Raw genomic sequence first — 16,077 nt, forward strand, 5'->3', positions numbered from 1 at the left:
ACAGCTATGCGCGTTGCATGCGCCGTGTATCACGCTGATCACTTGACGCAGAAGTATAAACCAGGCTTTAGTTTCCCACCAGTGACGATTTACGGCCTCATCGCACTGCTACTCGTGTGATATTGCATTTATACAACAGTTCGACGGCAAAATCGTGTATTTAAAAAAGAAAATCAAACATGGAGTCTAAAAATCCTTTTGTATGAGGAACTACTTTCTTCCACCATTCATTCACATCTGCAGCTTGTCAGAACAGCAGAAGCTGTTGCTCATTCACAAACGTCACTTGAGAGCTAGTATTTGAATGATTCTCTAGTGTAATATCTAAAGTGATGTCTTGAAATACCATCAGTCAACAGAGATTTCCTTGTATCTCTCTGTTGCAATTGGGAGATCACAATAATTATCCCCAAAAAAGCCAAAGCAACTTAAAAAATACCAGATTACTTTTAAGGAAATACGCTAAACACACACGAGCATTTCTTCTTTCTTTCTTTTTACTGAACTAGTCTACAGTGACAAAAACAAGAGACTCATTAGAAACAAACAGATGGCCAACCAAAAAGTAACTCAGGGTTAAACAAAGCGTGGCCAACATAAAATACATATATTCCTGAGAGTCTCATCTCACACTCAATACACTACAATTACTATGGTATAAATACTGCACTACAACAAACAAAAGGGGGAATCGACTTAGAATATCACTTACCTGTTTGATGATTTGTTCCACTGTGGTTTGAAATTGAAAGTTTTTCTCCCCAAAGTACTTATGCTGTCTCTGTCGCCATCTTGTGGCAGAGCATCAACCATCTTTGCTCTGCTCAGTATGGTAGGCTGGCCACGAACGCAGTGAATCATCAAAATTATTAATATTTAAAATAGGCACTATCCTTATATATAAACTGCATAGATGCAATCAAACAACAACATTCTCACCTGAAAGTGTCAAAAGTACATTATGTTGTCCAACAGCTGCGATATTTGTCAAACTGTAGTGTTTATTCACCTGCTGTCACTATGTAGGTGGAGTAATACACAAGGGTCAAAAGGCTGTATGAGTGCTGTTATTCAGCCAATCAGATTCGAGAACCAGACAGAACTATTCACAGTCTTTATTTAGCATGCTGGTAGCACTAAGCAGTCATATAAAAAACAAACATTATTAAGAATCTGTTACATGTATGTTTATTATGGAAAGGCCAATATGAAAAATGTAAATAAAAAAGACAGAAAAATACAGCATTTACATTCAATACCAATACAAACTGACATGATATACCAAAAACAAATACAAAAACGATACAGTACTCACAATAATTCAATATGGTTAGTCAGTGATAATAGATATCATATCACATACAAAATACTACGAAAGATAACCTGCCTCATGAGTGTGTTTTGTGGGATAAAATAGATTAAAGAGTGAGTCCAGAAAATGTAGCAAAAAACAGATCTTGATGATAAAAAAAAAAGACAGCACCATCTTCTGGTTTTTAAAATCTGACCCTTGGCACAATTACTTCCTGAAAGAAGAGCTTACAAGAAATAATTACACATGTCAAAGTTATAAACAGAGATACACGTCTTGTACAAATTAATATTTCGATTCATAACATTTAAAGAATACGCCATACGTTTTTCTCTATGTAAACAAATGCTGAGTGAGCGATTAAAAAAGGAATATTTGGCAATGCATAAACAGGTGCTCAATCATCTGAAACATCGGCCCTAACATCAAGGAATGTGGAAATACTGCACATAATGCATAAAGTGTATGTATATTACCAATTTCAAACTCGGAAACCTCTGTGTAGGCTATTATTTCGAACACTGCTTGTGATGTGTGATGTGTGTAACAGTCAAAGTGAAACAAAAGAAATAAAAATAACTGGTTACGTTAGGGCCAATGATTTCTCTTCCCACCTCTCCATCATTCTGTGAAAATCTCAAGACAGTTTGAATGCATTTCTGCATGAATGTGAGGGTTGCGCATTCAAGGTAGACTGTTCTCGTGGTCACTCCATTGCAGGGTTCTGGCTCTGATAAATGGAGGCCTTGTCCTTCAGAAGAGCCAGACACAGGTGGCAACTCCAGCTTCCTGTAAACATTTTTCAATCAAAATATTAAATCACTCTAATTAGAACTCTAATATAACTCTTGTTTTATTCAGATTTGAGAATTTAAGCTTTTTTGCGTTCATGTCGTGCTACTGTACAACATCACAACACTAGAATTACAGCACATAAATCACAACATTACTTTCATGGTATTTTGACAGGGCTTATTTTCGCATGCGGGTGGTGCATTTTATAATTTTCTAACAGTGTTTTTTTGCTACTCTGATGGTGCATTTTCGGACATTTTTCTGTATTCTAAAGTTTTGTGCACAATATGGCAATTGCTCAAGCTTACTGCAGATGTTTACCCAAGATGTTGTCAATAACAAAGGGTTTTAGGAGATTGACCCCATTAATTAAAGGTTTAATCCACCCTGAAGGATGCCAAAACATGTATGGGTATTTAATGGTGAGAATTAGTTGTTTTCTTTGCTCTGTATCTTAAAGAGCACCTATTTTACCCCTTTTTCAAGACTTAAGAAAAGTCCTTAGTGTCTCCAGAATGGGTCTGAAAAGTTTCATCTTAAAACACCCATCAGATAATTTATTATACCTTTCAGAATATTGGAATTTGCTGCTCTGAACACACTGTAGCTGTTTTTGTTGCCTGTGCTGGTTCTCCCCACTTACCTTGCTTCCTAATCAAAGTAATGTTAACATTCCCCTGCTGTAATTCGATGTCATTTTAATTCATTTAACCTCCTAACAATGATTAATCCTTTATAGTCATTTAATAGTAATATATATATATATATATATATATATATATATATATATATATATATATATATATATATATATATATATATATATATATATATATATATACATACACACACATACATACACATACACATACACCAAACATCTTTAGAATAGAACGATATATACATTTAAATTCAAACAAATCATTTCAAACGAAACAATTACAAACTACAACATTTCAACTAGGGCATCACGGTGGCGCAGTGAGAAGCACTGTCACCTCACAGCAAGAAGGTCGCTGGTCCGAGCCTCGGCTGGGTCAGTTGGCGTTTCTGTGTGGAGTTTGCATGTTCTCCCCATGTTCGCGTGGGTTTCCTCCAGGTGCTCCGGTTTCCCCCACAAGTCCAAAGACGTGCTATAGGTGAATTGGGTAGGCTAAATTGTCCGTAGAGTAGGTGTGTGAATAAGTGTGTGTGGATGTTTCCCAGTGATGAGTTGCAGCTGGAGGGGCATTCATTCCGCTGTGGCGACCCCTGATTAATAAAGGGACTAAGCCAAAAAGGGCATGGGGCACGGGAAACACTAGTGTCAAAGGGAAACAGCAATTTGCAGCGGATTCAGGAGCAAATAAAAAATCCCGCCACTTGTGCATGCACAGCTCTTTGTTGCCATTATTTTAAACTTAATGTGCTGACGTTAAGCCCATTTTGAATGTTACAGTTAGTCTGCAATGCATCTCTCTCTTGCGCGTGTGCTCTCTCTCGCACAAGCACAATTTCAATGTATTGTGACAAATATTTAATGTTAATAGGTCTAAATAATGGCCTATGTTTTAAAATATATTGCTACATATGTAGCCTATTGAGACGATCTGCAATTTCCTGTCAGTCTTCTCTCTTGCTTTGTTGCAAGCCATAGTTTTTGATTATTTTGTTTACATTATTGTATGTTTAAACTCTAAAAACAAACGCTGCTTTCTCGCTGTGAACATAGCGGTGTCTTATTTCAGAGATCTTTCAGTTCTCGTAGTTGCCATGGCAGCACACCACATAATCAGTGCATCTATGCCCGACCTTTAATGTTTCATCTTTTGACTTTAATGTCCGCTTTTCTAAATGACTTTTATGAAAGATGGTGTTCTGATGGTGCATTTTTATGGTATCCTGATAATGCATCTTTAGAGATACATAGATCAGACCACAGTCAATTCCATTACTGACAGAAACAGAAAAGTCATTTGTGTCTGGAATGACACCAGCATAAGCACACAACAATAAAAGCGATTGCTTGTACCTTCTGGAGGGTCTGACATGGGAGGGCTGAGGCAGTACATGTGGTATCCTCTGTCACAGTCATCACAGAACAGAAGTTGGTCCTAAGAAACAGGATGTGAACACATTAAAAGATGCCTTTTGTGTGTAAGTGCTTCATTCAAATGTCTGGAGACTCACGTCATTCTCAGATGTGCCACAAACATTGCAGCACTTGCACTCAATGCACTGCCAGCGGTAAGTCTTCACAGCAGCCATCATCACAGCAGTGAACTGCAGGCACGAAGGATGTCCTTAAGTAAGAGAAGACCAGAGAAAAAAAAAGCTTGAATTATTTAATCAAAGATATCTAGAGGTTTATAAGTTCCTCCTTTCCCTCTGCCATACCTGACCGTCCACAATCAGAGCAGGACACCAGCTCCTCAGACTGCCCTGTTTTCTGGTTCATGCTGGAGTCGCCCAGGCAAAAGTCACAGTAGTCATTAGGCAAAGCCAGGCCATTTGGTCCTTTCTTAGGAGCTGCAAAAAGAGGATCAGATCAACTCCTGGCACACTTTTTTATATGTAATTGACTGTCATTGAAACAAAACTGGCAAATATTTGTGTTGTAATATACAATATCCTTAAGTCACAAGGATCTAACAATTTCTAACGCTTAAATGTCATAAATACAACTATAAAAGGTGCGGCTCAAACATTAAATACTAGTACATCTCGTACTTGTTAAATCTTTCAAACTGATAAGGAACTACAGTGTAAGTGAGGTGTCAGTAGTGCACACAGTTTTAGATGATGACTACTCAACATGTACAGTTTGTGATGATTGAACGCTTACTCTTGGGTTCCTCTGGTGGTGCAGGTGTGTGAATCTCAGGCTCTTCTTTGTCCTCTCCCTCCTCATCAGCCAGATGAGAGTGAGTGTAATGGTAACTCAAACCTGGCCTGTTCTTATAGCGCTTCCCACAGACTAATTCAAAAAAGAAAACATAGTTAAAACATTAGTGTAAATAACATTGCGCATTACTGGAAATGTTTTTTTTTTCAAATATTTTCTATAGGGCTTTCACAACTAAAAGCTTTCTCAACAGTGGTTGGTTGTTTATAATGCTTAGAGCAGGGGTTCCCAAACTCGATCCTGGAGGGCCGGTGTCCTGCAGATTTTAGCTCCAACTTACTTCAACACATGTAGTAAGAGCTTGATTAGCTGGTTCAGGGTTGTTTGATTATGGTTTGAGCTCTCTCCAGGACATCGGCCCTCCAGAAACGATTTTGGGCACCTCTGGCTTAGAGAATAATGGCGTGGATTTTCTGTTGGATGTCCGCTCCAGGATGGAGTAAGACATATCCTTTCTTATGTCGTTCTGATTATTAATAAAGTTGAATATTTAGGAGCCTAGATTATATGGTGACCTTAATATGATCCCACTTCAGAGTAAAACTGGATAATATTTTTGAACAAGTTTTACTGCTAAATGACAAATAAAGATGAAAGAATTTCAAATAATCAAGATTTTGAGCAGGTAGATAACCTGTGAGCATTTCTAATCGACCAGACAGTGAGAATCAAATTAGTTTTATACAAGATCATAATGTTTACTTGTCACAGAACGTTTAGTATGTGAATGGTTTAGTTAAAGTAATATGGTACAATATGTCGCAGTTAATGACGTTATGTAACGTCGAGAAGGACTACGAACTTTTTGCGAGTGTTGAAGCTGGTTTCTGCTGACGAAACTAGAAACTATCTTCAGTAAACTTTGTTTTTTTATTCAATCTCTGACTTTTCTTCATCTGACCGACTGATCATTATTGGATTCAAACTCTAAAATATCCCTACATCCACATGACACTGTCATGTTTTTTTTTTGTCAATCCTAAAGTTTGTGCTACACACTTATTGTTTCAAGAATTGTATGCGTCCACATGGAAATGTTAAAACACTGTAATATGCATATATGGTTCTGTAAACACACACAGACAGAGCTGCAGGATACAGTAAAATCACAGAAGAATGCAGTGAGCATGCACATGAAGTGTACTGAATACAGACATAAACAGTACATTGTGGTCAGTTTAAAAATATCTGACATGTTTCTGTTGCGTGTAAATGTGTCTCTGCTGGTCATCTAATTGACACAGCATTACCAGGTTGTGTTGTAATAGTATTAATGCTAGTAAACTTTTATTTAGGCCCATATAGGCCTAAGCGATATTAAACTTTTGCAGACTGGCCTAAATTCATTGCCATGTATATGACTATGGCACTTAGCAATATACTTTTTCTTAAAAACAGTCTTTTTTTAAATATTTCTTTTATTACTGTATAAAAAAGAAATGTCTCATTTAAATATGAAAAGCAACACTGATTAGACTCATTGGAACAAAACATATTTATTTGATGAATAGCTAAAAAAATTAAAAGAACAGCATTTAATTAAAATAGAAATATTTAATTTATTCCAATTACTTTATCAATTGTCTTTGTTCAATAATAATAATAATAATAATAATAATAATAATAAAAGACCCCAAACTTTTAAAAAGTACTCTTTATTTGTCTTAAAGTCTAATAGGTTGAAATATTGTGAATATCATACCTCTAATGCTTTAAAATGGGGACTGTTCAATGGTTTAAAATAACATTGGTTACAACTCACTGTCACAAGCATACGGTTTGTCTCGATCTTCCTGGGCAGCTGCAGCAGCTTCCAATTTCTTTTTTCCATTTCCAACTCCTCTACCCTGGCAGGTTAAAAAGACATTTTCATAACTCCTCCCTTCAGGCCATAATATAATCAAAACTAATCACATCAGGAGGAAATAAATGTTTAATACTGCATTAATATTCATTTAACTAAGCAACAAGAGATTAGGTGTGTTACCTTAGACTTTCCTTTGCTCCGTCTTTTTGGAGTCTCCTCCTCAAAATCTTCATCATCCAGATCATCCAAGTAGTCTTCTGGCTCAAGGATTCTCTGAGAATGCATTAATGAAGAAAAAAAATTATGAACCAGAGTACAAAGTTTATATTAAGGTGTCACATTATCAAACAGTTCTGCTTTATACCTTCCTGATGCGTGTGGAGCCGCTGTGGCTGCTGGCTGTACTGGTTCCAGTGACTTCAGCAAGACTGGATTCTTCTTCAGGTGGTCTGAGCTCTGTGGTGACCCTTTTATCCAGCGGCTCTCCTTTCAGCAGGGCTTCCAAACTGCTCCCATCCAATGGGCCCAACACATCTTTTTTAAGTCCTAGTTCCAGCTCGGCTATTAAAAACATAATAACAATAAGATTATTTTATATAGCAAATTTTCAGTTTTTAAGGACATTTTACAATAGGAGAAAAAAAATATTTTGAAATGATTGTGTCATGATTCACAATGCTATTTTAAATATGTTCTGTGTCTTAAGTTTACACAAAATAGATCCTCTCTCTCTATAGCTATAAAGAGATAGATATAATACACATAGTAAACATTTGTATGCATTAGCATAAATCAAGTCTACAATGAAAGACACCCATTTAATGTCACATTCTTTGTCTGAAAATTATTTTTGGATAATCAAGTAATTTTAAGCTGCTACAGTCCAGCAAATGTTCTTTATAATTACAATAAAACAATAAAGGATTTTTTAGACAACAGAGAAATTAGCAAAAATATTTATCATGTTCACAATTTATAAGGCATATTCATTTGTGTATCAAGTAAAATTGAGTAAGCTTTATAGTAGGACTGGGCGATTAATCGAAAAGTAATCGAAATTGACATTCAGAACCTAAAATCCTATAATATAAACCTATCGATTTTTTCATTTACTTTCCTTAGCATGTGTGGTGTCACGTGACCCCGCTTTCATTCATTCATTCATTTTCTCTCTGACTTAGTCCCTCTAATAATCTGGGGTTGCCACAGCGGAATTAATATCCAGCATATGTTTTACGCAACCCATCACTAAGAAACATCCATACACACTTATTCACACACATACACTAAGGACCATTTTTGCTTACCCAATTCACCTATACCAAATGTCTTTGGACTTGTGGGGGAAACCGGAGCACCCAGAGGAAACCCATGCAAACATGGGGAGAACATGCAAACCCCACACAGAAATGCCAACTGACCTAGCCAACCTTCTTGCTGTGAGGCGATCGTGCTACCCACTGCGCTAACGTGACACCCATGTGACCCTGCTCTGTTAAGGCAAATTTCTACCTATTATATTATGATTTACACTTAGTATGTTATTCTGATATTTACTTCTGCCAAGCACACGCATACGGTCCGGCGCAGCTTTCACATACCCACAGCCCTCTCAAAAAATGTAACTACACATAACAATGACTCAAAGTGCAAGCTTTGTGATTGGTCGGATTGGTAGCAGTGGCAATGTGTGTTTTAATTTCAGTTGTTCAGCATTGATATTCAATGAATAATCATAGATAGTGTTTGACAGTGTGTTTCCTTCAATTATTTTAAAATCAAGTAATGCACCCTTCATTCAAAAATGAAGTCTCACTTGTTATATATATATTTAAAACCTAAAATATAATCTATCATTACTGGCATCTAGCAAATAGTGAATGTGCATTCACAAAAGTAAAACAAAATTCACCGTAATTAAAAAGCTGTGAATAGCCAGAGTATCATTTAATACACTTCTGACTGCATTTGTCTGAAAAAAGAAAGCCAAACACACACAGAATGGCTAATGTGTGAACAAACTATGGGATCATTTTTAATAAACAACAATGAACTACACTTTTTATGATCTAATGAATTCTTCATTCGCTATTCTTTAATAAATAACTTTTTTTTAATTAGCATAAGAAAATACAGTGTTTTCACAAATTACCAGTTTTAAGAGGAGGAAAAACCAGTGCTGGATCTTCTGGTGGATGAGCTCTTCTTTTCTTTCTCCAGCGCCGGGCGGGATATGTGTACAGCTGTCCTGGTGCCGTGCCTTAAAAAGCAATCGCAAAGCGTGTTAGTAACAGTAAGAAAGACTGAAAATAGAATCTGTGTATCAGGTTGATGATGTTTTTATTGTACCTGCACTCCTGTGCCTCTTCTCCATCCAAATGTAGCAGTTGCTTTGAGCGACTCCAGTCTGGGAGTCCAAGAAGGGCATGAGGATGCTTCTCTCCGCACACAGCCGGGCATTATAATTATGACACTGCTCCAAAGCATCTTTATAATACTGCTCTCCGAGCCTTTAGTCCACATACACAAAAGAGAACAACATAAGTTAATACAAGATATAGGTTTCCACAAGACCTTTGAATTCAATGTTCTTTTAGCACTAATAAATATGAGCCTTTGACTAGTTAAATCACATTTTAGAAAAGTGACAGGGATGATTTTCTTTTGTTACATTTGGTGCGTCACGACGTGCCCATATTCAAACAATGGACATCAATGGACCTCAATGTGATGAACTAATTTTGCCTGTTTTAAAATAACGACGACGTCCTGATAGGACTTTTCTTTAAAAAGTTGGATCACGGAATTCAACAGATAAACAAATTAGTCCGTCGCTGGTTAGAGAAAGTAATTTTAAAAGTAGACACATGGCTGAACCGCGCTTTGATGTCACAGTAAACGATGAATGAACGAGGTGCAGATTTTCAGTATTAGCCAGTCAAACACCACTACAGTACCTCAGCCTGACTAACACAAACAAAACCCCTCTAATTCCGACATATATAGGAAATATCACACCAAGATTCATTCAAAGAGTTTAAAAAGTACATGTACTCACACTTTAACGATATTCTCCACGGCAGTCGCCATTGTTTTGCTGTAGTGGGCTGTTGTTGTCTTCACTGCGCGTGCGCACTGGATATCTTTTGAATCAATGCTACGTTCTCCTCTTTAGAGGAGGAAATATTTGACCCGTCTTTTCAGACGGAAGTTAACCAGACTGCCATTTATGTAGTATTGTACAAAACATTTTTGCGATATATTCTCAAAAGATATTTCTAAGGTAATCAAAACAACTCAAAACCATTGATCTCACTCGATGGTGGGCGTGGTTACGTTTAGATGACATCATCTGTCCGCACCGCCGCCATTTATATTTCACCGCCATTTTACATCAACCCAGGCAGAGATTAGATTACGAAGATGACGGCTCAAATGGAAAACCAGCTTTGCAAGCTATTTGTCGGCGGTCTTAACGTCCAGACTACCGACGATGGGCTACGAAACCATTTCGAGCAGTACGGCAAGCTCACGGACTGCGTGGTGGTGCAGAACCAACAATTGAAGCGCTCGCGTTGCTTCGGTTTTGTGACCTACTCGAGTCCGGATGAGGCAGACTCCGCCATGTCGGCCCGACCTCACATTCTAGACGGCAATAACGTGGAGCTGAAAAGAGCCGTGGCCCGGGAAGACGCGGGTAAGCCCGAGGCTCTCGCAAAGGTAAAGAAGATCTTTATCGGCGGTCTAAAAGACGATATCGAAGAGGATCACCTCCGTGACTGCTTCTCGCAGTTCGGCGCGGTGGAGAAGGCGGAGGTGATCACGGACAAAGAGACCGGCAAGAAGCGAGGCTTCGGCTTTGTCTATTTCGAAGATAACGACTCGGCCGATAAAGCCGTGGTGCTCAAATTCCACATCATTAACGGCCATAAAGTTGAGGTAAAGAAGGCCCTCACCAAGCAGGAGATGCAGGCTGCCGGTAGCCGCGGCGGTGGTCGCGGCGGCCGAGGAGGCGGAAGGGGGATGGGCAGACCGCAGAACGGCTACGGCGGGCGCGGTGGAGGATACGGCAACTACGGTGGCGGTGGCTATGGGGGCAACGACGGCTACGGTGGTGGCTATGGAGGCGGATACGGTGGCGGGTATGGGGGAGGCTACGGGGACCAAATGGAAGGCTACGGCGGTGGTAACGGCTACAATGACTTTGGCAGCGGCTATGGCCAGCAGTCCTCTGGCTATGGCCCAATGAAAGGTAATTACTCGGGCCGAAGCAACGCTCCTTACTCCCGAGGTGGTGGTGGTGGTGGTTACGGCAGGGGGGGTTACGGAGGCTCGTATTAAGAGCGTTTATTAGGTCTCGTGTTAAGAGCAGCTCCTTCCCCAGCCCACATCACAGTTTTGACCACAGATTATCTTCAGCTAAGTAGCCAGATTGGGCCACTAATGTGGCGTGGCATTGACTGAAACACTCAAGCTCTATTCAGGAGTTCAGAACTTTATCCAGCCTAGCAGATCATAGGTAGGGTTAACCCATCCTACTTTATTCAACATCTTACAGCTGTTACTACTACTACTACACATCGTTTTGCTCTTTTTCCCTGAAGTACTTAGGGAGAGATTTTTTTTCCTGCAAGACATATAGGACTACTACTCTGGATCTCTTCTTATTATAAGACTGGCCAGTGGTGGTCGGGGCAGGCTACCTGTTCGCGAAACTGTTTTTCACACGTTTTTCTTTGTGCATTGGGATTAAGTTAAGATTAGTGTTTTTGCTTGTTAGTGTAGGCATGTGTTTCTCCTTTTAGCATATGTATTGTATCTTTATTGTGTATTTTATTTTTTCCAAGACATTTATATCTTGTTTTTTATTTAGAGCCAATCGCAGTGAACCCCTGTAGACATTTAAGATTTCATTGATTGGTAGCAGACCCTATCTGCATATCTTGAGATCTGTAAGGCAACATTGGCCGAACTTTATAAAATCTTTTTTTTTTTATTTATTTAATAACTTGAACGGTATCAAATTCTTTAAACTTCATTATCTATGATTCTACTAAAACATCTCCACCAATTAAAGAATCAAATCAAATTATCAATAATGAAAATTTAAGAATGCAATCTTTATTTTAAATGTATTGTAATTTTACATCTTGTAACTGATTTAATACATGCTTAATATACCTCTAATGCAGACTTCTTTGAAACCATAATGAATGGGAAAACAAGTTTCTGAAAGAATGGCTACTAAAGTGGTTGCTCTATAGCGCTTGCAGGAATTGCTGTGGACTCTGTTGCCAATCAATGATGATTGATCTTTAATTAGGCTCGATGGACACTAGAAGTTGTTCGTCTAAACGTTAAAAAACGTGTTGGAATAAACATGGCGTCTCAGGAAAAAAAGGTCAAATGGGCGTCTGTTCGGGCTCACTTAAAATCCCCCAGTATACGTTAATATAGTGACTAACTTGTATGCCATCCCAATTAGTGTCATTTTGTTAAATAGTTCAAGCACATAATGCAAATATTGTCATGGTGTTTCAGTAATCCTTTTTCGTTGGGACTCTGAAGACAGATTGGAGTTGATTTTCTACAGTTTAATCATTTAGTAAAGGACTTAAATGCTTTTGTTTTATTGTATTATTGCTTCAACGGAATAACCTATTGAATATTGTTTATTTCAGATACAACTGAACTGTATGTATTTCTCTTAATAAAAGTCATTACTCCGTAGCCATTATGACTTATGCCAATCTGAGATTCATTGGGTGCTTTTGACTGAGGCCCATTTAGTCATTTGTCTATCCACCTAGGTAAGACTAAAATTGGAGGTGCATTCTTTGCCTTTATCAGGCTCTAGTGCTCCATTTGAATTGCATTTCTTTGCATCAAACATGTGGGGATGTTAACATTTTCCCAACCATATGTTGTCTTTATTCTTAAAATATGTTTAGAGCTTTGTTCCAATACTTTTAGTGATCATATAAGATGGATCTTTACCTTAGCTGTGTCCACTACTCCGTCATTGGATTCTCCAGGGCTACTCCAGAGATGTAGAAACCCAGCTGAAAATCCATAGGATAATCGCACCAGGTTTCCAGGTTTGTAGAAATACTTTACACAAGACATTACATCGGGTGTGTCTTTAACATACTTCGGATCCACCTGGAACAAAATCAGGTATTTGTGAGTCGTTAACCTAAAACGTGCATGCAACTTTATTTCAGCATTTCCTAAATACCAGCGTTAAATTGCGGTGATCATGTAACAGAGGAAAAGTGGCGATTAGAACATGCTCTGTAGTTCAATGTGTGTGACGCTGTGGTGACTGTGGTCTATGTAGTTATGTCTTAATCCAATATTTTAGACGATTTCCAGTTTAAGGTCAAACCGGAGAATGGAGTTTATAGTTCCTGTATACTTGGTGCATTAGTTCCAGATATTAATGACATCAAATGCAAAGGAGATCAGCATTTATTAAGCAAGGTTTGTGCTTTCAGTTATTTACTTTACATCTTATCAATCCCCCTCCCCTCCTCATCTCGGTGTTTTGCTCGTGTTCTTGTCCTCCTACATTTCTGGCACTGAAAGAGGACAGTGGTTTTTGTTGATGATAACTGAGTGAAGAAGCAACTGTAAAATCATTTTACATTGGCCTTTTTGAAAAGAGAGATGTGCAACTCCTATTCTTAAAGCACATGTTTTACATAAACCCTCTTAAAGGCACAAACTTATGGGGTTTTGATAGACTAAATGTAAACAAACATGTTTCGGGACACTATTTGTTGATGCATTTATTTTCTTTGTCCACAGAGGGTAAACAATGGAATGATTTAAGTAAAATCCCACTTCTAAGCGCAGCTGCTTGATGAACCTCTGCTGCAGCTGTGAATCCAGTTGCTTTGAAAAATGAAGGATGAACTCTTCCAATGACTTTGGTGAGTAGTAATTATCATTTTTTTTTTTCCCCCAATTCATCTATCATATAGATTCAGTTCAATTACATAATTTCCTCCTTGTTTTTGCAGTCTGGCAGAGTTTGCTTTTCAACATGTATGCAAGATGCCTGTGGGCCTACAAGAAGCAAGAATGTCTATGGTGAGGTTTTGTAAATTGTGTTAGGCCTAAACCTACAATTGATCATTTAGTGGGATTCATTTAATGTTCAAGGCTATCATTTTAAACATGGGTGTGCACGCTTCCGTACTCCAAATGACTGAAATATGAATGCAGCATGGACCAAAAACAGGACATGATGTTACAGATGTGGTCATGAAAAGAATAGAATTCTCAAACAGACCTGTTTTTTTTTTTTCTTGATTTTGCCACTTAAAGTTCACATGATCTGAAAGCTGTGACCATTTTTGTATATACATATTTTCCTTATTGCCGATCCTAGAGAAATGGAATATTAAATGACAAAACGGTGTGTGTGGCTTGTTTTCTACTGCGAGCTGCTTGGATGTAGTAAAGTAGGCATTTCACTCAGAAAGGTCAGGAAAAGGGTTTGGGGAGAGTTATTACAACATACACAGACACATCCACCTCACCATTTCTATTTGTTGTCAAAACTGACAGTAGGAGGAACGGGTAAATGTTAGCCGTGCTCCGTTTCCAAGACATGCATAATCTGACAATTTAACTGAAAAAAAAAAAACAGAAAATGCATTTTCAGATTTTAAAGGTCCATGAAATTAAAATGTTAATGTAAGATGGTGTGCTCCAAAACGGTGACAATTCATGTTTAGAGGATCTAAAACTGATATAAACATGACAAGCTAGTAGTTTGTCACTGCCTAATATGGAGCAGTTTTCACTTACAGTTTCACATCATAACCAATCAAATGCTCTCTAGTATCAGACATGCCCCACCCTCTACAATATGCTTTTCATTTAATGCATTTGGGCTCAACCACTTTCACTGGCAGAGCACTGTTGGCTTTTTTTTTTTATTATAAAGGGGAGGAGCTACACTATGTCCCACCCTCTTTGTGTTTCGGTTGAGATTACATTAAATAAAAATGGATAATTCAAAGCACTTCATGAGATCTTTAATTAAAGATTAGAAAGGCAAACTTTTTTTACTTGGTGACATGCACATTTCAATTGTTCACCACAGAACTAGAAATGTCAGCTAACAAAATAATGGTTAGTTTGGGTTTTATTTGTACTTAAATGGTCCATACAGATGAAATCTGGCTCTTGCTGCAGATCTGTTTGTGTGTTTGGAGAAATTCCTTGCATACAAAATGGTAAACTGTAGTAAAATAGTAAGCAAACGAGAACACTTGCAGAGTTTTCAGCAAAGCATGAAGCGTTGTTGTACATGTGTTGGTAAGTTCAGTTAACATTTGTGTTTTTGTTAGATTAGTTTTTTTTTTAATATTAGTGTGAATACTAGCAGCAAACCATGTATCCATGTGAAAATATACAATAATTAAATTACAGGGTGATTTAAAAAGAATACAATTTGAGTGTCTGGAGGGGGTCATATTGAACATATATGAACTTGTTTTCTACTGAAAAAAAACCTTTAAGTACTCTTCACATTGATTAATTACCCAAGGTTCCATCATGTTTCTTTGACTTAAATCCAGATTTTCAAAGGTGTGGTATTCTTTTTGAATTACCCTGTATATTTTATTCCAGACTAAAACTTATAGAACTAAAAAGAAATGTGAATGTTCTGAATCATTAAACTCTGACAATAAAACAACTGCATTGTACATTTTTAAGTGATTTTTGCTTGTGCGGAATCAAAATATATTCAGACATGCTTGGATTTGTGAAACACAACAAAATATGTTCTTGTGGGGATTCTCGCTAAGATTTAGATCTTTCTTAACTTGTGGGAGGAAAATGCATCAGAAAATCAGACCCCCTCGTTTTGTTGCCTTGTATAAGTTGGTTATGCTCGTCACTGAGGTTTTTATTTTTTGTTTTACAGACCAACGGTGATTGCAGGATGATGCCGTTCTATGTCCCTGGGAGATGGCTTCAAATGGATCTTTTGACTGTAGCTGAATCGGAAGGAAAATTGAATCATTGTACTTGTGCTTATGGAAAAGAATGAACATTTCAATGAATGTTTGATGTGATTTCAATAAAACAAATAAAATTGATATTTTTGAGTCTTCTGATTTTTCCACTTTAGTTTTTTCATATTGATTTGAAATCATCTGAGCAATAAAGATGGTGTATTAACTTTAGCTTTAACCTATATAAGTATGAATTATTAACTTTTTTAAATGTAGCTGCTAAGGGCCATAGTAGCATGTTAGT

The 16,077-nt window shown here is 37.6% G+C and overlaps 2 protein-coding genes across 2 annotated transcripts; one reads left to right on the forward strand and one right to left on the reverse strand.

Annotated features, from left to right (window-relative positions):
- Positions 1 to 1,181: 1,181 nt before the first annotated feature.
- Positions 1,182 to 10,260, reverse strand: dpf2l (D4, zinc and double PHD fingers family 2, like). Its single transcript, XM_056471957.1, has 11 exons — positions 9,857 to 10,260; positions 9,148 to 9,308; positions 8,951 to 9,058; positions 7,163 to 7,359; positions 6,979 to 7,071; positions 6,754 to 6,838; positions 4,932 to 5,063; positions 4,484 to 4,615; positions 4,277 to 4,389; positions 4,119 to 4,200; positions 1,182 to 2,101 (listed from the first exon to the last, which is right to left on the reverse strand). The coding sequence occupies exons 1-11, from the start codon at positions 9,886 to 9,888 to the stop codon at positions 2,019 to 2,021; spliced, it is 1,218 nt and encodes a 405-aa protein (XP_056327932.1). The 5' UTR covers positions 9,889 to 10,260; the 3' UTR covers positions 1,182 to 2,018.
- On the forward strand, positions 10,168 to 15,917 carry hnrnpa0a (heterogeneous nuclear ribonucleoprotein A0a). The gene is made up of 4 exons (XM_056471958.1): positions 10,168 to 11,050; positions 13,609 to 13,733; positions 13,824 to 13,893; positions 15,743 to 15,917. The coding sequence occupies exons 1-2, from the start codon at positions 10,222 to 10,224 to the stop codon at positions 13,662 to 13,664; spliced, it is 885 nt and encodes a 294-aa protein (XP_056327933.1). The 5' UTR covers positions 10,168 to 10,221; the 3' UTR covers positions 13,665 to 13,733; positions 13,824 to 13,893; positions 15,743 to 15,917.
- Positions 15,918 to 16,077: the final 160 nt, after the last annotated feature.

Source organism: Danio aesculapii, chromosome 14 (assembly GCF_903798145.1).
Source record: "Danio aesculapii chromosome 14, fDanAes4.1, whole genome shotgun sequence".
Lineage (NCBI taxonomy): Eukaryota > Metazoa > Chordata > Actinopteri > Cypriniformes > Danionidae > Danio > Danio aesculapii.